Consider the following 26,419-nt stretch of genomic DNA (forward strand, 5'->3'; position numbering starts at 1 on the left):
TATTTAACTTCCACAACTATAAAGTGTATACTTGTATTAAGTGCGTATTAAATCCAGAACTAGCCAAACTGTAGCATTTTCATATTTCAAAGATAAAAACAACATTACTCGCATGACAAACGAGATTTAGGTTCTTAAAAAAAAAAAAATTTAAAGGCGTCATAAGTGCTAAAGATGTTTGCTATAACATCTTTTATTTTGTTACTATATCTTCTATAATTTTTGTTCTCTTTTTTGAAGCTGAACTTTCTACAATTTCTCAATAAAGTCAAGAACAAAAACACAAAGTAAAATAAAGGAATATACATTTCAATAAGTTTCGTTTTCTGGACATAGAATTAGAGGAGGTAAAATGATGATCGCAAACACTACTTGACCCCAAGGAAAATAACTATATATTCTGTCTTTCTAAAATTTCCGGTTCCTAAATGTACACAACTCAAAATGACACATTATATCTCTGTCCCCCTCATTCTATGGCGCTGTCACTCTGTAACTTGAAAGAATGGAAGATATAACTTTGCTTGGGCTCAGATCCTCTTACTGTGTCTTGTTGGGATTTATAATTGTACCTCCTCTAATCCTATGATTGTGGACGTCTCATAACTTCTAGAATAAAATGTCACGGTTTGATTTTGCCGAAAATGAATATCATAAAAATGATATCCCTTTAACTGCGCTTGAAACTCTCGCAACATACTGCGCGAACAAGTTAAATTGGTTGCATAACTAGTCGAGTATTAGACGTCGCATAGGTGCGTTGCTGCGAGAAACCCGAGACGGATTACCTTCTTCTTGGAAAAAAAAAATATGTTTTTAAACAACAGGTACTGTCGACTGATAAGCTCTTCGAGAGTTGTTTTTTCGTCTTCCTGTGATGGATCTATTCTTCAAAGAGTAGCTAAAGTGATTTTGATTGAGTGCCTGTGCTGTGGTCGCGGTGAAAGGCCAACCCAGAAGAAGGAAAAATATTTATTTCGGTGCCATTTATTTTCGTATCTGTGATATCCGATGCCCCTGCCAACCTACCTCGAGTCACGTTTGATCTAAACTAACTTGGACCATGCGAGTGTATAGCACAACTCAAACTCAGTTCTAACGCAGTGCAGTAGTATTAATTATTTCAAGAAAAATCAAAAGAAAAAGGAAGTGAGAGAACGATAAATTCAATTCAACTACTTAGTGATTGCAAAACTTTCTGCGTTTATCTGAACTGTGAAACACCAAAATACAAAAATCGCAAAATACTAACAAAAGGAACCCAGAGAATATTGCGCAATCAGAATTACAGAACATAGTAAGTGCAAAACAGAATAAATTATTCACGTAAAGACATGGCGCTCTCTAGAAACGTTTCTCAGGGGGGAGGGCACCCGCAAATTTTTGTAATATACAGTGACGGCTCGTAGTCTATTCTACTGGGGGATCAATATATATACAAATCTATAAACAAACCTTGTATTTTTTAAAACAACTTCAATTTCAACTCAATTCTTTCTTTTTCAACTATCAACATGATTTAGGCTATAAATCTTTTTTGAAGCATGATATTCCGTAAAAATCTCTTTATTCTCTTCAAATTAGAAAAACACCGTTCGCTTTTGGTAGTTGTTGTTGGTAATATAAGCAAGATATTCAATAGTTTGAGACACTCCGAGAAAGTTTCTGTAAGCTGCAAAATCACGATTGGCCCATCCGAAAACAAAATGCAGGCAACACAAAAGAGCACATTTTTCTCACTACACCCACATATCCAATCATATAATTTACACATTCATATTTTTCTTTTGTGATTTATAAATCACGACAGTCACTTTCTGTAAAAGCCGGCCACTGTTTTTAAATTCTGAACCTAAAATTTCGCGGCCTAATATCTTGAGAACGAATAGAAATAGTCAATTCTATAAACTAAATTAAACTTCTAAAAGAGGAAGTTTAATTTGTTTATTTGGTACATTTCAAATATGACGCATCCATGACGTCATGCAAATCTATATATTTACATATATGTATATGTATATATATATTTTTTTTTAATTGCAGTGTATATATTAAAAATGATATACAACACTTAGATATTTATTTTAATTTCAGTTGATAAAAAAAATACAATTTTCAAACGTACAAAAAAATTAAAGTTGAGTGAAACAAAGAACTACCACCATTGTAAGACAGACCAATTGTTGTCAAATTTTATATCTATATTAGAAATATAATGTAGATAATAAAACGCTAACCAAAATTTGGTTAATCGTGCCACCAACAATTTGTTGAGGTAATTTCAAAGAATTCTATTTTAAAATGATTTATAAGCTGCCAGATATTCACAAAAAAATTAACACAGTTTTACCACTAACTTAAAGTATAACAGTCTGTGGGCATGCGGTTAAGACGTCAGTATGCGGACCGGCGGTGGCAGGTTATTTTGATCATCAGCTGCATTAATTAAATCTGCTCACAAATAACCCTACAACAACATGAACAAAATACAGTGTCAACTATCACTCAAAAAGTTGTAAAATTAATCAAAAACAAACTGCAAGTTCCTTTTTTTGGCCGAAATCGTTAATTACCAACAAAATTTTCCTTCTAACAACTGAACTGTGGAATGCACAAACCAAAAGCATAGGTTTACTATCAGCAATACCAACATAATGCCACAAAACACTAACTTAATACCAGCTGCAAAGGCTGATTTTTGCCCGGCATTGCTGATTTACTCTTGGTAAAAAAACTGCACCATTAATGGAGTGTACGCCTTCATCGTTGCCTCGACTTTATTAGGGAATTGATGCAAAAATCTTAGAGAAGACGGACGCCCATGCGTAAAGGTAACAAGATAATGAGCATACTCCAACAGCCAAAGGCACCGCTATTGCTTTTCTCAGATCAGAACATAAGGTATTTAAAACAACGTTAGAGAAAAGTTAGGTTTGACCTTCGACGTCGGATTCGCGCTATTTGATCCTTTACAGATTGTTCATTTGACGATGTTCTGGTCAGGTCAGATCAGGTCAAGCTCAGTGGCAACACCGAGGGACAAGAAGGAAAGGTGAAGAAAGTCAGCCTCCAGAAGAAGACAAAAAACACAAGACAAAAACAAAACAGAAAAAAAAGAAAAAGGCTCTGCAAGAGAGAACAGTAATAGTTAGGGCGCGGGCGGTTCCAGCAAAAGAAAAACGCCGATGTATCTGAGTACAATTAATGACCTTTTACTACGACCTCGGGATAAGCACTCACAAAATCACACAGCTACTTTACGTTGCGAAAAACTCTCGAGAATAGATCCTTCACAGGAAGGGAAAAAAACTCCAGAAGAAACTTACAAATCGGCGTATAGTTTGTCAGAAAAATGAAGTTTTTGGCGGAAGTTGTTTATTTTTCCTCTTTTCTTTTTTTTTGCTGGAACCGTTAGTGCGATTTATTTCAATTTTTCGCAACCGCCGCGCCTGCGCCTGCGCCTTGACACTTGGCAGATTAGAGAATCTTGGTCGCGCAGTGTATTGCGGGTGTTTCAGGCGGATTTAAAGGGATATTATGAAATTAACTTTCGACAAAGTCGAACCATGACGCTATGCCCTTCGTCTTTTAATTTTAGGAATATCATGTGAATAATAAACCGGTAACCAAACGTTGTGTAATCATTTCCACCTATAATATGATGACGTCACTCCAAAGGTGTTGATAGTGTAAATGTTATTTAAATTTTATAAAATAAGTCTACGTATACTTATCATTTCAATCTTTTTTTTTTAATTTCTATACAGAGTAACTAAAAAAATTAAAGAATAAGTCAATTTATTTTATTGATCAAACCAAACACGGCTCACTCCATTTTCCCTAAAATTTGAGAATACAGTACTGTTATTATTAGTGTTACACTGCACCTATTCAACTTAAGTTACTTATCCTTGTCATGTTGACGTCTTCACAAAATTTTGTAATAGAAAAACTCACTTGAAACAAATGCATAGCATACTTTTTACCTTTACTTGGACATACATATTCTTATTTTGACTGAAAGGTTATTCTAGAAAAATAGATTTCGCAAAATCAAATTTTTATCATTTTTCGAAAACGGTGAATATATCGTACTGTACTTCAGAAGCCAGAAAAGTTCTATCCAAAACACATTAAACCAATTTTATATTATCAGTAATGAAATCACTTAATTTGTAGAAACTCACACTGTGTTTTCATTTTAGCAATTATGGCCAAAGTACTATCACGTATGGAAAACAACGAAGAGGAACATACCAAAGGATGGATCCGTTTTATGATTAGCGTAGAATTTATTTATAAAAAATCACGAAACTCCCGAATACGGAAGGGTACTCTGCCAATGTTAGTCCCTGAATCGGATTTAGCTTGCAAGTGTCCAAAAATTAAAGCAGGAAAGTAAGTACTGTATTATTATGTCTGTTTGCTATATTATCAGTGGCGGCTCGTCATATGAGGCATATATCTTAAGATTGACTTAATTTATAATTAAAAAGGCTTTCAATGCATTTTTAGTTACAAAAATATGTTGAAATGGTAAATCTGTAGATGATTTTTTATTTTTTAAGCTTTCTGCTTACATTTTCCATTGAATACTGTACGATTTATGCCCCGAGTTCTTCAACTGAACCAGCCAGAGCGTCGGTTCACTTGAACCAACGAAGCCCAATCACAGACACGGATTTCCATGACTCAGCTCTATGCTCCTATACATGAATTCGCTCGGAACTGAGGCGATATCTTCGATGCTTCTCGGCCAATTTCGGCGTACTAATTAAACCATTTTCCCATTTATTTTACAGAATGGTAGGGGTGCAGGGTGCGTGGGTAATTAGCATAAACGTGAATAAAAGCCCAAGTGTTGGTGTTTCGTGTTTTTGTCTCTTTCACAGGTACAGGGTACAGGTGAGTGAAAAATGAATCCCGAGTACGATATTGCGATATTGTGATGTTGCTTCTTGAAACGCCGTTTTCACGGCGAACCGAGTTAGAACGTCGGTAAATTTTGCTAAATATCGAGCAGTCAAAACCGTTAATTCATTTAACTCCCATTAATAAGCGACAAAGTCGTCAGTACTCCAGGTCTTTTAAATCAGCCTGGTACGAAACATATAAACGGCTCTGCCGTAGCCGTAATATTTATGCTGAAAGTCTATATTGTTGGCCGTGTCTACTCTTAGGCAATGTAAAAAACACATGGACGACGTCTCCGGGATGTAACGATTTAAAGAATTTCATCCGAAGTGCAAAGTTGCTTGAAAGTTCCAAAGTACACGTTAAAAGTTTCATGGTCCTAAAACGTTTAGAAAGGAACGAACACAACTATTGCCGAATCCCTCCAAGAAAGTGCTAGTTTAAACAAAATTTTGACTTGTAAAAACATTGTTCATTAAATGTGTTATGGGTGTTATTATTATTATTTTTATTAGGACCCACTACTGACTTGGAAATGACCGGTATTCGGGCAAGACTTCTATCATTACTAACTACTAAGACCAAGGAATATGCGTTAATCACATTAATTTAATTAATTTTATTATTAATATTATTATTGTCAAACTTCCATCATCGCCTCACCACATCAGACAGTCACGAGCCGCCACTGTATATTATGCTTTTTAAATTCAAACATTTCCCCCTTGTAATTTTACAGTTAATTATTAGATAATATGCTATACGAACACTGTAACCACATATAATATATGTATATTGTATGTGGTTACAGTGTTACAAGGTACAACTCGTACTCTAATAAATTTTTTACAAAACACACCTAGATTTTACGTTGATTAATTGCGTTGCAGATTAAAATGGTACCATAATGATAAAAAACATAGTAAACAAAACTTCTAGAAACCGCATCTCCTTAAAATATGAATAATAACAATAAGGAACAAAATACATATATTAATAAAAAATAAATTCATACCGTTTGTATTATCGTATCAACTAACAACATTCGTTTACAAGTAACATGAAAATTTTCTTCAGTTTTTATCCTAAGCATAAAAAGATAAATCTAAATTCTTCCTATACAGATTAATCACGACATGCATTCACCTAAAATATTCAAAACGCAATGAATAATACAATTACATAGCAGTCTTTGGTACTTACTTTTTTAGGTAAAACATAGCTGTTTGATTTTGTTCATATGGAAATAAATATGAAGGTTAAAATAAAAAACAAACACATCCAAAAAAGTGATTATTTGTACGGATAAGTTTCTCTACACAGCCGTGAAGCATTTGTACTTTGCCTTCCTGTCATTTTGCAATTTCAAATATTCTCATTTGTTGTGTGTTAAGAATTTGTCATTGAATTCAATGACTGTGGTAATTACCAAAAGGGCACAAGCATAATTACGTAAGTCGCAGGTAACAAGAACCTTATGGAAGCCGCAGGAAAAGGTTACAATACAATAATCAAATGTTAAGTGTAAAGAACTCAAGAAAGCTTATGGAGCCAAAATAACACAAACAGAGCTGACAGCTAAAGTTAGAACCATTTTTCCAGTTACCAAGTCTAATTTTTAGATTCCAAAAAACAGATAACAGGTTTTTCGTAGGTTTGCATAGAAACTGTTTTACTATTTTAAAAAGTCTTACTACCCGTTTGAAAGACACGGGAGAATCAAAAGCTGGACGAAAACACTGAAACAATGAATAATGAGTATTTTAGATTCGAAGTAAGTAAATAAGCAAGTTCAAAGTTACTATGATAAAAAGGAACATTTTATTCATTTTCATTTCATGCATGTATTTTCCATAAATTGTTGAAATTAGTTCCGAAGAAACTAGAATTGTTTATAATACTTCAATATAAGTGCTTATGTAGTAGCAAATTCTTATATTTCCTCCAATGTGTGTTCAAAATTAATTCCATAATAGTGCAATAATAAAGTATTATTCAAAGTGTAAAGCATCAGCTGTCCATTCACTGCAAACCCTAGGTTTTTAGTCCACACCAAAAAACACCTTACATTGTCACATCAAACAACAGAAACTTCATTGTTTGATAGCCTCACTACACGTTGCTGGAAACGCACAAACTGTCCACATCCACTTTCTCAGAACATTAATACAAAAATATTATTTCGACTAGTCATGTCTAGAAATGAACGACAGTGGATACTCACATCGAAGTTTGCTTTAGATAGCCATTTCGAAAACATGCGATTATTTTGATGTTTAACAAAAAATTACTAACATTTATATTTATCCGTTACCAAACTCGTATATGCCCACTTTTTAAATTCAGTGGACATATATTAAAAAGTAATAATAACACCATTTTGCAATATTGCAAAAATATGATGAATCTGTTCTTGTGATTTATCATCGAATTGACTTCGCGCTTAGTGACTGACCCTGTACTTACATGCCAAAAAATTATTACATGTGCGCACAGTTAGTGTTTTGAGCACTGGTTGGAATGTTATAAATTTTAATATACCCAGTGACATGAAAATTGCAAGACCAATAAGGGGTGCAATTTTTTTAATGACACTTGGTAGAAATATTTGACTGGGTAACGAAAAATTTATCGAAAACAAATTTATAGAATATATTTTATCGAAATTACAAGTCATCGAACGTACCAATTATTATCGAAACACAAATTATGGAAAGTACAAAACATTGAAACATAATTTATCGAAACACAGAACGGTGGTAATAATAAGTGATTAAATTTTCAGCAAAAACCTATAGAGGATGACCTTAATTCTTTAATAATGTGTTTGGGCACCCCTATTGTCTATACTCTCCCTAACTCGCCATGCCATGAAATCTAGTAAATGGTTTATGTTTTCTTGATGTATTGTGTCCTAAGCAAGTTGCAATTCATGCCGCGTGACTTCAAACTGTCTGCAGAGGGTTACTTAGGTCCCTCAATCTCCTCCCCATCATATCCCAATAGTGCTCTATCGGAGAAAAGTCAGGAGATCTAGCTGTGCATAGCATCACGTTAACATTAGCTTCTTGGAAAAAGTTTAAAGAAACTCTTGCGACCTGAGGACGGGCACCCCGTTGAGAAAGTGGATTACCATCTGCTGGAGAAAAAGACGGACATGGGGTTGTACTAATTTCTCTGTATGCCGCTAAGATGTCAAAGTGCTTCAGATGAATACCAAAAGGTAATGAGGATCTAGACCCATAAATAATACAACCCCAAACCCCAAACCATAACTCCCACAATTCGGTGCACAGGTCGTTCGTCTTCGGTCCGCGTGCAGCCGTCGTGCATGCCTAAACAGAAGCTAGATTCATCACTGAATATCACTCTCTCTCACTCAAGACGCTAATTCAATCTTAGCCTACACTATTCCAAACGCTGGTCCTTATTGCTGTTGCAATTTCCATGTCACCGAGTGTAACTAACAACCGAATTCCGAACTTCTCGAACGGAGGAACATGTAGAGGTTTTTTTATCGCTGAATAAAACTGATGAATTTTAATTTTTGTGAAATGACCGATCAGGAAAATTAATTATAGTAGTGTGTAAGAAGATTTTTTTTTTGTATTGTTTAAATTGTAGGAATTAAGTTAAGAACGCCATTTAGATTTGACTGTTTATAGTAGCAACGTTTCATTTGTGTATGTACAATATAATTTTACAATATCAGTACGAGGAGTTGATTAAGCTGTTCACCCACTGAGTATCCCACCGGCTTGGCAGGCGTCGACTTTATTCAGACAGAGGAAAGGTAGCTAAGATGCGCTAAGAATCGCTCGGACTACTGGTCTTCTATCTGCTCGGTTTTAAAATTGCAATTTATGGTGGATATGAACGGCTATGAAGTTAACTGGCTCAAACCATCATAAAATTTTATTGTACACAAATGAAACGTTGCTACTATACTGAACTATTTTGGAATAGTACACAAACCATAAAGCATTTAATATTTTCGTTTAGTGATTTATTTTAGAATATAATGTTTTAAATGAAATGAAAATATATAGGTACTATTTCTTCATTTTCATTACACTGCATTATCGATTACATTTTATCGATACTTTTATATTTAGCAGTAATAACGATATGCCAAATTTTGATACTAACATATCGTGATTATCGTTACAAATGTAATATAGATTGTCAAGATCGGAAAGGCCTTATCGCCCTCCCCTAGTCGCGAAACGCAAAGAAGAACTCATAATTAAGATAATTTTTGTCACTGATAACGTGATACCGACAAAGCACTTTCACACACATAATAATAGTCATCGGCGATTTAGTACCTATAAAAACACCGTCTAGACCTTCCTGTAAGCAATTTGTAATAACGTATATTATAGTGCCCCAACGAGACCACCCTTGTCAACGAATCAATAATACAGCTTATTAAATGAAAATATATGACACCATTCCAAACTTAAATAGCTTTTCTTCGTTGCATTTGGCTGGCACGCTTCTACTAAACAGAATCGGCTTATCTTCAGTGGTGTTATAGTTGAAGATGATCTTTGCTCGTAAACGAAAAACTTGGAAGTTGAAGGATTATTCTAACAAAAATAGCACTAAAAATATAAGTATTTAATACGTTTCATAGAGCCTCTATTGAATTCCATTCCACTTATTTTTAAAAAAGCAAGAGACAAATGTCTTTTGTTGACAAGTTACTTTTGAAATAAAAAAAAAATAATGGAAGTATTGCTTTACTACTATAATAACCATGTATTAGAAGGTCCACTTCATTACAACAGGTTCCTCAGTCAGTTTTTCTTTCTTAAAAAGTAAGGTGAGTAAAAGAACGCCACTTCATTGAAATTTTCTGGAACAAGAATAAGACAAGATGTTTTGTATAATTCTGTCGAACTTTCTGAAGGATCTAATATCTGTTACATTTTGAATTATTAGACAATTTTAACATTAAATTAAAACAAATGTTGGGAGTAGGAATTCCCTTCTTGTAAACAACCTAGCCCTTCGCCTCACTACATTTTTTGTGTTATCCTATTCCGCAATTCTCCTAAGTCATTTAAGTTCCTGTTTGTTCCTGTTTTATGCACAAATCAAACTCACGTTTATGATAACGAATTTTGTTAATTTCACACACAAAAAATTAAATGCCAGTCTCTCGGTGGGTGGTGTCTTCTCCTTCGTTGCTTATATCGTTAACTGTGCCGCACAGTTGCTGTGCTTAAGAAAACAAAAATTACTCTCAAAGAGGGGGTGGTGTTGCCGTTTCGGGGCAGTTCAGTTGCCTAAATTAAATTTCTTATCCTGCTGAAAGTAACCATAAACTAAATGGACTAATGGACTTAAAATTCCGTCTCGATATTTTTCGGTATCAGCAAACATCATTTATCTTATTGTTAAATGAATAAGAAACTATACCATAAAAAAAACAACCAATAATTTTTTTTTTTTGATCATTTAATTTTTTCCACGGTCATACTGACATTACGTAAATAATTTAGTTTCGCGCTTAGTAGTACTTTCAGGTATATGGACGTTTGTGAACAGTTTGGTGGGGCTTGTAGATCCCTACTATACTTATAAAGGGTGTTTCAAAATTATTTTCATCTAGTTAGCTTTGAAATCGCTACAACTGCTATCTTTTCCTTGATGAAAATCTGCAACCATAGGCGATTAGATGAAAATCATTTTGAAACACGTTGTACAATATATATTTGTTTGAATAACACGCTTTAGAAACAGTTTATTTTCAAGTTAATGCAAATTCATTACTTATTTCTAACAAACATACACATTATTCATTTTAATAAGAACTAATTTAGTTTTTTTTAATCAATGGTTTTTTGTGTCGATAGTGGTTTATTGGAGTTAACACTTTAACCATAGCCCCTTTATTACAAATTTGTAATAAAGGAGCTCTAATTTTGACAAAACTTTGTTGTTGCGACGGTAATATTTTTATAAGATCGTAAAATTAGCATTATATTGTCCTGTAGCAGTCTTCTAGTGCAAACTGTCGTCGTCAAAACGGACTCTTCTTAATCAAGGAAACTGTAATTCTTCCATTAGTTCTACTCCGTGCCGATATACACGGTGAGTCACTAAACGGGCGCTCCTCGATATCTCAAATAACTGTACAGCCTTATAGTGTTTGATTTTTTTTTTTTTTTTCTATCACTAATAATAATTAATGAGATAGTGAGCATCGCGCGTTTAGTAATTCGTAATTGGAAAATGGTACAGCGAACGAGCTGTGAATTTAAAAACCGGCTTTTTATTTCTAGTAGTGATAACTACGGATGGTTCTAATTAACATTATACTTCGTATTACTTTTCAGAAAGGGATTGTGAAGACACGCTTCTTTCAGAGCTTAATCAGACATCTACTCCCCTCAATGCCGGGTCGGATATCCCTAATAACAGACATTGTTTGCATACTGTCGGTACTTTTCTACTATGACTATGGGACAGTAAATAAAATAAGTAATTTCCAAAAAACATATATTGTAGGCAAATATTTAAAAATAAGTTCGACTTAACTGTAACTCCATTTAGCAAAGTGTGTTTTCTTTTAAGTAAATACAGGGTCATTAGTTTATCTGTTCACGCCTGAATACTGTAGGCAACATATTATACACATCATAAGCATCTTTGATCAATCTATTAATCTTTTTAAATTAATAATTACACCACAAAAGAACAACATGGAACAATACAAAAATCACACTCTGTCATAACTGACAACAAAGATGTCAGGCAACTAATAATGGAAAATTCAAACAAAATAGAACGTAATTTATTCAATCCTTAAACGAATATAAAGAAAAGAAAATAAATAATATATTTCCTAATAATAGTGTGGTATGGTTAAAACTGCCCGCCTTTTCTCTCTTCACACAGTGGTATCCTGCATTCAAAATTTCTACGTAGTCTATTTAGAATCTCGGGTGTTAAATTAAGATCTGTCCTACACCACACGATCCTTTTGCGCAAATGATCTTCATTTGGAAGGACTGAAGTGGTATGGGTGAAATCAGTTTGCCCTCAGGACGTTAAAAACCGAACTCTAAGTAATCTGCATTTGTCTTCCGATCTGCTGTTGACTCACATGAGGATTTACTTCTATAATTTCAAACAAGACAGCTTCATTTTCTAGCGTTGTTACTGTACGATGCCTAACTTTAGTTTTCTTAAAATGATCAACTTCTCTTAAGCTTTTTTCGAGTTTAATAAATGCTTAGTTAAAAGGAATTGTATCGCCTGGCATAGATGAACGACAGCCTCACAATTTCCATCACTTTTTGCCAAAGTTAAAGGCATATCGGTTTTTTTCGGAATTCAAAAACATTATTAGCAAAAGTTGAAAATAATTTGACGGCTACAATTAATTTGTCATAATTTTGATACAATCATTGCCATCTACACGTTATTTATTATTTATAAGAAATTTAAGAGGAAGTCATTTATGGAAAGTAAAATGTGTTGCCTATTCAGACTTATCCAGGTGTGAACAGATAAAATAATCACACTGTAACTTAAATTTTTCTTAGGGGAGCGATAAATTAATACAAATTTACAACTAGTTCCAACATGCTCATCTAATGTAATAGAGGTTACCACTTTAATAATACTTTTGACTTAAAAAAGAGATACAAAGAAAATAGGAAAATACTGGGTACGGCATAACAAAAATTATGTTGCACTTATAAAAATGACGTTCGTGATTTCTTTATAAAACTATAATGCATAAAAAATGCAACATGCAACATAATAAATGTCAAACATTTTCCAGTTTTTGTTGTGATGAAATGCATATCCTACAAAAGGTCCAGAAGAGGTGGGTTTCGACTCCCTCGGTATCCAGTATCACCGCGTAAACTATAATTTTGATTTTTGTGGGAAATTTGTTTAGAAATATCCGGTAAACGTGACCTCAGTTCATTTGTGTGAGTATGTACACTTAATGGTTCAATTAATAAATATGGACTTTTTAAATCTATAATTCTTTATAAATTTCCGGTTTTACATGAACCACATCTTTGTTGTACACAATTTGTTAGTAAATATATGTTAGAAAATAATTTGCATTCTAAAATTGAAAAATTAGTTTTGTAAAAACTAAAAGAAATGTCTTTAACGTTTCAGTTATCATAAATTTGTATTACATTATAAAATCACAAATAATGCTATTTCGTCTAGGTACCTGAAATACTTATTACTAAGCGTGAAACTAAAGAATAGACGCTTTCCCCAAACTTGGGATTATTATTACGGATAGTAAAACTAGACACATTTTTTGTTAAGTTTCTAAGATTTTAAAGTATTTTAATAATATTTGTAGAAATTTAGAGTTTACAAAAGTTTTCGTCATTAGCCTCGGATTTATAAATTACAAATGACTTAAATTTTATAGTCTCGCTTGTGATTTCAAATTTGTTATTTACATAATGTCAAGTGTATGACTGTGGAAAAAAATTAAATGATCACATTTATCATGGCCTAATTTCTAGTGTGTTGAAATAAATAAAGAACGGTTTTAACGCAAGTGATGTAATTTAATTAAATATGTAGATAATGTAGGTACCTATTAATGTTCTGTTCAATGCAGAAAACATGGCTTTTTATAAGTAATGGATGATTTTGATGTATTAATTTTCAAAGATAGTTTATTTCCAGCCACGATTGGGAATTATGCTTTGTAAATAGATGCGAGTTATTTTTTCAGGGTTTTCAATTATTTTATTTAGATTGTTTAATGGTGCTAGCTATGAGACTAATGGTGCTAGTTGGTACAAGCTCCAAACTATTAGGTGCTAGCTTTTCATTGTCTTTAAATTATATTGGGGGACTAGCGTTAACAAAGTCAGAGAATTCTTCTCAAAACTCTTCCACGCATAATTCATTTGAATATTACCAAATTTCATCTACTTTTATATCGTTTCGATAGTAAGACATTACCATGAATACTTTGTGTTGTTCAGAAAAAAAACATTCCTCCTCATTCCTGGTAAAAATATCGTAAACAGCAAAACTCACATAATAAGTAGTTCTGAAAAGAACTAATTTTATTACACAAACAAAACAAAGATGAAATAACAATAAACCGAGAAAAACTGATACGAAATTCTAGGAAATGCTGTCAAGTCAAATATCACTTATCTGTAAACTCGACTGCATTTAATAGTAATGATGAAACCATCCATACTCTAAAGTATATTCAGTTGTCTGATTCGTCTCCAGAAATAATAGTTACCCTGCTAGATATAAATAAACTAAAATAGTTGTTTATGTTACAAGTGTTGAAAACGGTCCATTGCATTACGAACGGGAATACGGCGCGAGACGCAGTCGAGCGCTGTATGTGAGTGAGTAATGCAATGGAGTTTTCACACGAGTATCATACAATATTTTTTGCGCTGCCTTTTTGAAAATAGTATATTACATATCGAGGGTGGTAAGAAGCTAATTGCGAACGAAGTTTATACACGAGCGAGCGTAGCGAGCGAGTGATGTAATATGAGTTCGTAATTAGCTTACCACCAGAGTTGTGTCATATACTTTTTCTACGATCTATAATGAAGAATCACTTTCAGAAGAAATTTTTTTGGGAAAGCAAATATTTATAGTTGCTATGGAAACTATTCAAACAGGCACGTAATATATATATATATATTACGTGCCTGTTCATTCATTACATGCCAGTGGGTGTAACTATGGTTTTACTATGAGGCTAGACAGTTCGTAATTCATGGATTACTATGTGGGAGTAGAAAAAATAACATTTTTCAATCGCTAAAAGAATAAATATTACTGAACCGAAATTATGTTGGTATTGAATTTATTACCAAATACGTCAAATACCAATCTGTCAATTTGTCCGGGCTAGATTTTGAATTTCAAAGTTGAAATGGAAAATCGTGCACGTATTCAGAAAATTGCAGATAAAGCAACTGCAAATTTGTTGCCTGCAAAATCCGCAGGTCCATATGAAGCCGAATATCAAAAATTCATCAAGTGGTGCGAAGAAAATAAAATATGCGAATTTTCTGAAACGACGCTCGTGGTTTATTTCCAAATTAAGTCGGAAATTATGAAAGCTTCCACACTGTGGACAATATATTCAGTTCTGAAAAGTCCTCTTGGCATCAAACATAACATAAATTATTCGAAATTTTATAAATTAACAGCGTTTTTAAAGCGGCAGAATGACACAAGCCCAAGAAGTCTGAAATACTTACCAGTGGAAACATTTTTATTTGCGGCTCCATGTCAGAGAGAATCTTGTGATTATGATTCAGCGTGAGGTTGCGAATAACGTCAAGTTTAAACGGTTTTTTTAATTAACCAGAACTACTAACAAACAGTAATAACATAATAGTTGTCAACAACATAAACCAAACCACCGAATAGTGTCAACTGTCAAATTACTACAAATCCAAATTTTGATCAACAAATTCCCCTATTTAAGATTACAACTTAAATTGCGCTTTTTTAAAATTTCGAGCCACTTTTTGTTATAATAACTTTAGATACATGATTATCAATTAGTAGTAATTGCTTTGTGATAATCAATTTATTTTTTCAAAGCTTAAATTCCTCGTTTGTATTTTGCAGCACTAGATCCTTTTTCATTGCCATTGCGACACGCCACATGTCAACGTAAAATGTCAATTACAACTATGGCAGCGCAAAAATAATAATTACAAGGCCTGGTCCAAATATATTTATGCGCATTGTAGCTGCATTTTAATACAATCCAAAATTTATTTTAGAAGAACTATTTATGAAAATAAACAAACGCGAAAACTAATATTGCGGAAGCACATTAATTCTTAAGTTTTTTGTTTAAAAAACTAAGTCGACTTGCCTTAAGTTGCACCTAATCTGCATTCTGGGTAAATACCACTTATAAATCTTATATACTAAAACTGTGTAAGTCAAATTTTATTACATTACCTACACTATTTTATTCGTTACCTGTTTCCATGTAATGGTAATGAACAATTTATATACAAGTTAAGAAAACTCTAACTTAATATATTTGCAGATCATACTTGTTTCTGGGACGAGAAAAAGACGATTCACCTGCTGGTATCCTTACAAATAGTTTAGGAGTTACTGAAAGATCAATTGTTATAGAATGGAGAGACGAGTGGGATCAACGAATGCGAAGATTCCGTAGAAGAGCTCGAAAATGCAAGTAATCTATATTATACTAACAATTACTTAAAACATTTTTATTAAAATAAGGTAAAATTTGACGCTAACCAAGTCACTGTGATTTAATTTTAATGTTTTATGTTGTAAGGTTATTTATGCAATTGTAGAGGCTTCTTATCATGTCATATCAGTATCAGTACTTTTGGCAAAATGTCAATCGTTACAAAGAGATAGGTGTAAGGAACTGCAACCTGTAAAAATTAAATTTTTATTTTTAATATAATATGTATTGGATATAACTTAAAATAATTGAAGTTTATATTTTGAAAACAGAAAAATACTTTACTCTCTGTGCTGTTTTCAGGTAATTAAATTTGCTACTTCTGTTGATACATTAGTGGTAAATTTCATCTTTTATGATTATGTACTCCTATCTTACGTAACACAATTGACATAACTTTTATGCCTTAACTCATTATTATGTATGTATTATTATACAGAGTATTAGGGAAAGCAATTGGCAAAATTAAACTTATTTTATAATGAAGCCTAAAACTTTTAATGTCCTTGAAGAATATTTAAATCACACAATTACGAGATACTGCACTACCAAAATATGTTTTTATTGTCTTATTTGACTGCTCTATCATTATCAATGTCCTACTGTTAGACGACGAGATCATTTTTTTTTCCGAAGAAAGACAATTTTGGAACGCAGTTTTCAGTTATGTCAAATATTAAAATGAGAGAAATGATTATTATATTAAACAGGATTTCATTATAACGTTTTGATATTCCTATAATTCGTGAAACGTAAAAATGAATACCACGCTTGACTTACTAAATAAACTGCAGGCGCCTATAATTAAGTCAAGTCTGACACAAAATTGTGTCAAATCTGTATTTCTTCAAAAGTAAGTGTCCTTTCATTTAAAACATAAATAAACATAACTGATATAACTGCAACACAAAAATATAAATAAATATGAGTTTTATTTGTCATTTTGCTTCTAAACAACTTTTAAATTTTGACGGTGGCATTTCCTAATACCCAGTATGTACTTAATGAAGTACGCTTTTTTGTTAATTTGTATCATTATGGGTACTACTTACATTAACAAACAAATCCTAGCTCCACTTGTAAATATTATTTATTATTATTTTTAACAAAGATTACTGTAATATTTAGTGTTTATTTGATAATAAGAATATGTATTTATCTTTTTCTAGGCCGGATATAATATTAAATTATTTTAAACTGAAATCCATACGTTATCTTTAGATATGTATAGTATTGCACTGATTTTTTGCATTATTACTACATTTGTTGTTACCGATTACATCTTCCTGATTTTGTCTAACTTCAAATATAATCACTTTTTGTATTTTAAACATATTTAAACTGTATTATAAAATTAAATCAAACAAATCACACGTCTGTATTTCCTCAAGAAATGTTTTTGTTGTTTTTTTTTAGCTCAGTTGATCTTAAAAGATGATACCCACCAAAAATTATGTGTTCTATTTTTCTGTCCCACTGTTACACAATAAATGGTTACTTTTTTTTTCACTTGCATTTATTATTTTGTTTGGATAGCAATATAGTCAAATTAGATCTAAGTTTCTCATATAAGAAAAAATATCATGTAAAGATTCCTTACAAAAAGTTGTTTATATGTCTTGTAATTAATATAACAAATATCCTAATAAATCTCTGTATATGTTATAAAGTTTCTCTGATCCATCTTATGTTTAAATATGTTAGTTATCTACATTTGGCATAGGTCTTTATTTTTCAATACTTGATTAAACAACCCTGTTTTTATGTGGTACATAACTTTATAATAATGTTGTTGACCATTACTGCTTGTGAACGACCAGGAGTTTCGTGGAGGGATCCATGTGCTATACTCAGCACCAATAAATGGAGTTTGTGCATTTATTCCGTTTAATTTATCCTACAATAATCATCGCACTGGATAAAATAATTCAATTTGAGATGCTTTTGCCTACATTTGGATTTAAAATTACTCCATTTCCTCAATTTGTAACTGTGCCCCCTCAATCTTTGTCACCCCGTAGGCGTCTATTATGAAAGCTATCTAAGTTGAATGAGACGAGGCGTTCATGATACGAGGGTCTGGTACTACCATAAGGTATTCGCGTAGCCAGTCTTTGGACAGATTCTAGTTCCAGGTTGTCTTTTCCCCAGTCCACGTTCCACACAGGACCAGCATATTCAAGTATAGGTCTGCAGTAACTTTTAAACAGCTTAATAAAAGTAGAGGGTGATGCATCTGTAAAAACTTTGGACAAAAGGAATAGGACAGATCTGGCTTTATTACATATCTTAATGATATGAGGGGACCAGGACAAGTTGCTTGTGATAGTAACACCAAGATCAACGTGTGACTCAACTGCCTTGAGAGTTTAATTGTTGATGCAGTAATGCAACTGTGGATTATTCTTTCCTAAATGTAGCACAACGCATTTACTAACATTTAAGGGTAAAAGCCAGTCTTCGCACTAAACGACAAGGCGGTCCAAATCAATTTGCAAAGTGTTAGAACTAGTTATTGGGTTACTGAATAACTTGGTGTCATCTGCGAAGAAGGAAGACTGCGATTTAATGCAACATACGATATCACCAACATAAATTAGAAACAAGAATGGTCCCAACAGAACCCTGTGGAACACCACTTGAAACCTGAGCAAAATTAGAAAATTTGTCACAAACACGGAAACGGAAAACTCTGTCCGAGAGGTAGGCTGACAATCACGCTAGCAGAGAGCATCTGATTCCCACATGATCAAGCTTGTACAGCAACCTATTTTTTATATTGGGTTTTGTTACAAACAAGATGATCCGAGACGTGAGTTAATGGAAGTGCCCGATATCGTGTTGAAACGTCACACATTTCTCCAGGAATTAGAAAAATTCCAAAATTTAGAAGAACCATCTCTTATTATCTTGAATAAAGCTCCGTATCAGAGTACGATGATTAATAAGGCACCAACTTTTGCTTCCATATTAAAGCCGCAGTTGCTCCAGTTGATTGAACGGTACCTAACATAACGATTGGATACATTTTAAAAATTTTAATTATTGTATCTGTTTCTCTTAGGAATAAGCCACAACCTACGAGGGTTGTCCGGCGGAAATTGAGCCTCGTCTAGAAGATGGGTGTCTAAAAAAAAATCGGTTGTCTGTAAAGTCGGTTTACTGACGATAGTTGAACGTGACAACGTCTTAAGAAAATACTGATGGAATGGTAGCATTTTTCAAAAGAAAATTTTAATTTCATTTGTTTAATAGATTTGTATGTATATAGAGGAGGTAATTAGAAATCACAATGAAATTGATCAAGTTAGATTTATTTATACGCATAAATACAATTATGTCAATTTTTTTTTACAATTTAATAGTTTTTACAAGTATAAATGTGCGTTGAGCAATTGTTTTACAACTGTTAAACATGTGTAATATTTAATTTCTTACAATCGTTCCGCGTTCTCGCTTGCACTTCAAGCCTTACATGGAACGCCTCAGAGCGAGGTAACGCCGCATGAGTCATGTTTTTTCGTGCGTGCAGCCGGCTCAATCGAATTATAAGACGTTGTCACGTCAAAAAAACTTCGACTGTATGTATACACACATAATGTTAGTAGTTGATGTCTCAAATTTGGTTATGATTGATGTAACGGTTATTGAGAAAACGTAAAACAAACCGCAACATGTCTAGTGAAATGCTGTGTTTTTGGAAATTGGAATATCGTGCTGTGATAAAATACCTTGTAAAAAAAGGTAAATGTGCCAAAGAAATTAATGAAGAATTATTGGCCACTTACCCACAATGTGCTCCATTATATGCAACAGTCAAAAGGTGGACTTGACTGTTCAAAGAAGGACGAAAGTTAATTAAAGACGATGAACACCCAGGGCCCTCTTGCACTGTCGTTACCGACAAAAATATCAAAAAAGTAGAACAATTAGTTGTCGAAGACTGTCGAATTCGAGTTCGTCAGATAGCAGAGGAATTGAAGATTAGTAAAGATAATGTTGTACAAATTCTTCGTAATCATTTGTTAATGAGCAAGGTGAGCGCGCGTTGGGTACCCAAAATGCTAACGCCGTTAGATCGGGAACGAAGGGTGGAAAGTTCTCATGATTTTCTTCATTTATGTGATTTGGCTGCGATTTGTCATCGTATTGTAACCGGTGATGAAACATGGATTTATCGGTACGATCCAGAATCCAAACAAGAGTCTATGCAATGCAGTGGCGGCTCGTGAAGTTTTCTTCAGAGGAGGCTCAAATTTGAAAAGCACTAGTTTTTATATCTTTTATTATCTGAATAATTTTTTTCGTCATGCCCACGAAAAGAACACTCTTGCGTTAACAGATAAATTATATTGCATCGATTAGTCTTTTCAAAATTGCCCAATTTTCACCAACTTTCTCGTAATAGTTCTCCCTTTTATGAGCCGAATCTAAATTATTGACAATATTTTGCTTACCAAGCATTTCTAATTTAATCGAAGAAAATATGTGTTCCTGTGATTTTTCATGCCTTTCTATAGCTCGTGACAAATTTTGTAAATTATTATAGCCTGTTTTACCCCAAGCGGAAGATTTATCAATTTATCACTTATAAATAATACACAATTCCAGCAGTATAATTTGTTTCTTAAAACCGAAGCCGTTAACTATTTAGTTTTATTATAATTATTTTCATGAAATGCTCTGTTTTGTTTCTAATTGTAACTGTCAATACCATTAATGGGAGTGATGGTGTTGGTCTTCCCTTTTATACCCTTACCTACGTAAAGCCTAAACACAACCACCACTGAACAGGGAGCTCGCGAAACCACCTCAATGTTTTTCCTACTTACACCCGATTGCTCCAACTAATAAGAAAGAGATAAAGTTATCTGTACGACTTGATCTGAAAAGAGATGAACAGCCGGAGGCTAGCGGCTTGGAGCGGCAGTCCCATCAACGTTTTAGCCAATGCAATACCCACTGACGGTGCGTCAAGGTTACGGTCTCATTATTCAGATGCATCGTCGTTCGGAGGCTAGCGGCTAGCAAGCCTCTGCCGCTGAAACCAAACGCGGAGTGGTGTGAATGTGGATTATGATTGTGAGGGCGCAAATATAAATTTTTCCGACATTTTAACCTGATATATGATGAAAGTAAATGAAATCCAAGAAAATATTCTGAAAAATAACAAATGTCTACAAAAATATAAATTCTTTCATCGAAAAAAATTAGAGGAAGCTCAGCTCCAAAAAATAGAGGAGGCTCAGCCTCCCCTGCCTCCTCTGAGGAGCCGCCACTGATGCAATGGATAAAAAAGGAAAAAAGCCACCGCGCAAGTTTAAGGTTCAAAGGATGGCAACCAAACTTATGGCAACGATATTCTGGGATAGCGCAGGAATACTTATGGTGGATTACCTTCCAAGAGGAAGAACGATGAACAGTCAATATTATGCTGACTTAATAATCAAACTGTGACAAGCTATTATTTAAAAACGCAGGGGCAAACTTAGCCGAGGAATTCTCCTATTGTAGGACAATGCGCCAGTTCACACAGCTCAAGTTGCAAGGCGTGCTGTACGAGATATGGGCTTCGAGGAAATTAATCATCCACCCTACAGTCCAGATCTGGCTACCAGCGATTTTTATTTGTTTAAAGATTTAAAAAAGGCGTTACGTGGTAGGAGATTTTTCGATGAAAACGAAATGAAGTCAGCTGTAGATGAGCATTTTGCAGACCAAGTTTCGGAATTTTTTTTTCGCGGAATAAAACAATTGCACGGTCGATGTGAAAAGTTTATTGAAATAGATAGAGATTATGTTGCAAAGTAAAAAATATAATAGATTTTAAAAGTCAGTCTTTCGACCCTAGGCTCACTTTCCGCCGGACAGCCCTCGTATTTAAGCACCAGATAGGGTTAACTGAGCAGCATGGGCATAAGATGCTTAGAACTGCACCCTATCGTTTTATTTTCAACCCCATAGAGTATATATGGGGAATAACTGGAAGATATTATAGAGATTACGTTGGAAAAGATGGCAGTACTGCTGAAAAATCCTTAGAAATCACACCTGAAGTATGGGCAAAAACAATAACTAAAACTGTAGGAGACATTCAGCGCTGGTGAGAGAGGGAAATTTTGTTTAATTGAGAAGATGTAACTCCTATTATAATTAATTTAAACGAAGACAGTGATGATGACTGTGGTGACCGAATTTGAATCAAAATTTTCGCGCTGAAATTAGTTAACAGCGGCGCGAAATTACATTTGAATAATTTTAATGTGAAAGAAAAAAAATTCAATCAAAAAAATCGTTAAATATCAGCAACCATGTATGCACGTTAGTGCTTGAGGGTAGTTCTGCATGTTTTAGTTAGAGGGCGGTAGTCGGGCTGGTAGACAGAGGGCAGCATGTTGAAAGCGTCAGTTTGGGGGTGTTTTTGTGAATGTAAACACGTGGTAAGGGCTAGTTTAAATTAGTTGGTTTGGTAGTTGATAAAAGGGAGGAAGTCTTTGTTTAACGAAAATTGATCGTAACGCCGACGGCGCTCAGTTTTCCCCAACCCGCGGACCACGTGGGGTGAATTTGTTTTGTTGCTTGTAAACTCACCAATGTTATTTTTTATCGTCAACTAGTGCCAATACAATTTAACAATCAGGATTATTCAAATAAACCACTTGCTAGAAGATTTCATGAAGTTCACTTAGTCAGGAGAACGCCTTGTTTGTTTAATTACGAATAAGTTTCTGGATGCATATACGTAAGTGTTACATTATGCGAATTGTTTATTATTCTTTTGAAACTTTAACACTTGTTCAGTTGTTGTTAATATCAGAGTTATAAGAGATTAAAATGGAATTGAGGTTAAATAACACAGAAAACATGGCAGAAGCGAAGTGCGGTTCCTCGTCGAGCTGGCGAGATCTATCGCGTCACCTGCACAAAAGGCTGCAGGTTTGTATAAATTCAGGGGCGGTCGCGATGTTGTAGCGCTGTCGACTTGGCCCAATAGCCGAGACCCAACTGCGGATCTGCGATCGTAACGGCCTAGTTCGGACGGCATGTTCGTCATGGAGATGTGCTGTGCGGTAGGCTTGCGATAGATAGAATCACCGTCGTGGGGGGAGAACAGCCCCGACCGGTAGCTCCAAACTCCGCTTGTGCTAGAAGGGTATTTTTGTTGTGCTCTTGTTAACTGCCATGATTTTAAATTTGAGGCCACAGGCTCGTAATAACTTGTGTATTTGTATCCAGTTACTTTAATTCAGATTTTTGCTCTATCTTTATTAAATTTGTGATATTCAGATATTCGCATTGATTCAAAACATAAATGTAGGATTTTTACACTTGTTCGGTTTCCCATATGTGTATGTCTGTCAATTCGCGAGTATTTTTTCTTTAATGTTTTAATGTATTTCATTTGAAATGTAATATGTGGGTGAATAAAACCATAGGAAGTTTTTGGGGTAGAAAAGCGATGGCGACTCAGCCCTCCTGGGCAGCCAGAGGGCACGTTACAAGTCACCTTCGCTCGTCACTTCTTTTCCTCCTAGGGAGGGGTGCGATTTTAGCCCCCTCCCAAAAATTTTGTCTATTATTTCTTGCGCTCTCGACTCACACGCAGTATATGCTCACTTGTATGAAAGAACGTCTTCCCGCCGTTAAAAAAAAACAACGTAGGTTCCATTTTGTTAGACGATCAAAGCCAAGGCCAAATTTTGAATGTTTGAATTGTTCGCGGGCCTTTCAATTTCCTTTCAAGTGTCAATTTAAGGCGGGAAGTTTGGGTTTTCACAGTACCTTTAGACAAAAAATCAAAATTATTATCTTTAAGTCCATTTTTAGATGATGAGGCAGTTATGCGTGTAGGCGGCTTACCAATCTAATTATAATTGAAACGCACCATATCTGCCGTTAGGGAAAATTTTTGGAATATATCTGCAACGAATACAGTTCGTAAAGTGCTACGAACTTGCTAGATGGTATGTAATCGCGTTAATACAGTTTCCATAACGCTCCTCATGGGTAACTTGCCAATATCTAGAGTTACGCCAACCAGACCGTTTTTGGTGTGTGGGGTTGATTATGCTGGTCTTATTTTGACAAAAGAATCGCGAGACCGCCCAAGACGCTTAATCAAATCATATATTACATTGTCCGTGTCTTTTGCCACCACAGCGATACACCTAGAATTAGTAGGTTATTCACAACAGAACCGTTTATGAATTCGCTACGGAGGTTAATGGTTAGACGCAGAAGTGTACCTGATTACTCAGATAACGGCACCAACTTTGTTGGAGCTGATAGAGAACTACAAGCAATTTTTAGATCTAAAGCATTCACTACTTTTCAAAGAGAATTAACTCGCAACAAAATTAAATGGCATTTCATCCCGCCACGGTCGCCACACATGGGCTTCGGAAAATAAATGTAAAATCCGGAAAGTATCACATCAAAAGAACTTTAAGGCAAAGTCATTTAAATTTTGAAGAAAGGTACATCTTATTGGCACGTATAGAAGCAATCCTAAATTCCCATTCTATGACGCCCGTAAGTACTGACCCCTCGAGTGACCCTAATGATTTGCAAGCGTTAACGCCTTCTCAATCGTTGGAGGAGGATCGAAAAGATCAGCAACACTTCCGGCAGCGCTGGTCTAAGGAATACCAGACGCAACACCTCACACGACTCAACGCGAGGAAGGCAGACACCTCGCAGGTTCACGTTGGCGACTTAGTTGTCCTTATTGAGAAGACACACCTTCAATAGTGGAAAATAGGCCGTATCATCGAGACGCTGACGCACCCTGGCAATGATGCCGTCATTCATGTAATAAGCGTAAGGACAAGCAGCGGCATCACGAAGCGTGCGGAGCGTTAGGATGCTGTCCATATCAACATAGTCGTTTTGATTATTCAGTACCTCGTATACTCTATATTTTATATAAGTATTTCAGATCACTCATATGCAGATATAATCCTCATATTCAGAGATTCTTATATTTTATATGATTAGTCATATTTTTTTATCACTTTTTTTTATATAAGCCTTTTTTGAAGGCGGTGAATGTATGCATACAACTGCATTATTTTTGTAATTAACGATGGCGTTGGTGTTACCACCACTTCATACTACATTGGTACAGATATCCTTAGTACAGATGTTCTTGGTACGGGTTTCCCAACATAAGAGCGGACATCTCAAAAAATTGCCCTTCTTCCACCATCTTTTACACTACGACAACATTCCTACCACACTCCGATCATCATGATTCATGCCTCAACTCGACAAGAACAAAGTAAAGTAGGAAGTTCTGGTAAACGAGCGCTCACTTTTTTGTGAATAAAGTGCTTAGTCGGTAAATTCTTATAATTTGTACCTACGTTTATCCTCGCCACTTGAGTAAAAGAATCAAGGCGAATATTCGAACTTAAATTACAAGTTTTGTTATAGTCCCGTCTGTTAATACCTTCATGAAGACAATTCGCTTGTCCTTACTCATCTCCTCCCACCGAATATTTGGTGGTGTCGGTCAGTTTCGGTCCAAAACTAGAGTTTCGGCAGAAAATCGGTCGAAACTGAAACTTCCTTCTATGGTAATTCCTCATTGTCTTATCATTGTGCGAGATTGCGTTGTCAAATTTTATTGCTCTTACAGAACCAACCAAGAAAGATGAGAAACGTTGTACTCTATATGCAGTGCATATTTTTTAAAAGTGCCATAGGGATTCCCATGTTAACTTATGTTTGAGTAAAGATTCAGAACTGAAATTTTTACTGGATGTAATTTGTCGATTTTATTAAAAGTCATGTTTTAAATTGAAGGATATTTCTTTAAAAAAATGAAAATATTTGGATATTTTTGTCGCTAATATTGTAGGCAGCCATGTAAAAACAAACATTTACCTGACGTTTCTAAGCTTCGATTACTGGTTTTTAGTGACCGAAATTCGTCAACATGCCGCAGTACACAATTAAAAAAAAAAAAGTAGAAATGGTCACTGGTGGCTACATTAAAGTCTTATCGACAACAGAGAAACTACGCAAAATTTTACTGCAGCATTCCCACATGGTTCCATACCCGGCAAGACCACATTTTGAAAATTTTATGGCAGATTTATGTACACTAGTTTTTTCAATCGTCGACGCAATTTCAGTGAAATTATCTTTTATTATCTTCATTTATGTCTGAATTCCATCATTCTGTTTCTTTTCTAAAAACTGCAATAGAGATTAATGATTACTGTAACCGTATTCGAGATACACCCACATAAATTTTTATGGGACCAATCA

The 26,419-nt window shown here is 34.4% G+C and overlaps 1 protein-coding gene and 1 long non-coding RNA gene across 2 annotated transcripts in view; one reads left to right on the top strand and one right to left on the bottom strand.

Annotated features, from left to right (window-relative positions):
- The window catches only part of LOC135143125 (netrin-1), a 154,751-nt gene extending 137,007 nt beyond the window's left edge, over nt 1–17,744 (top strand). Inside the window, exons 6-7 of the mRNA XM_064074991.1 lie at nt 4,206–4,398; nt 15,971–17,744. Of these exons, the coding sequence (XP_063931061.1) occupies nt 4,206–4,398; nt 15,971–16,127 (350 nt within the window). The 3' untranslated portion in view covers nt 16,128–17,744. The remainder of the gene's footprint in view (nt 1–4,205; nt 4,399–15,970) is intronic.
- Nucleotides 17,745–19,437: 1,693 nt separating this feature from the next.
- On the bottom strand, nt 19,438–22,134 carry LOC135143312 (uncharacterized). Its single transcript, XR_010282747.1, has 2 exons — nt 21,424–22,134; nt 19,438–20,350 (listed from the first exon to the last, which is right to left on the bottom strand). It is a non-coding gene; the product is annotated as an uncharacterized LOC135143312 (long non-coding RNA).
- Between the last annotated feature and the right edge of the window lie 4,285 nt (nt 22,135–26,419).

The sequence above is a fragment of the Zophobas morio genome, unplaced genomic scaffold (genome assembly GCF_036711695.1).
Source record: "Zophobas morio isolate AGI-343-1 ecotype UQ-CSIRO unplaced genomic scaffold, CSIRO_AGI_Zmor_V1 ptg000058l, whole genome shotgun sequence".
Lineage (NCBI taxonomy): Eukaryota > Metazoa > Arthropoda > Insecta > Coleoptera > Tenebrionidae > Zophobas > Zophobas morio.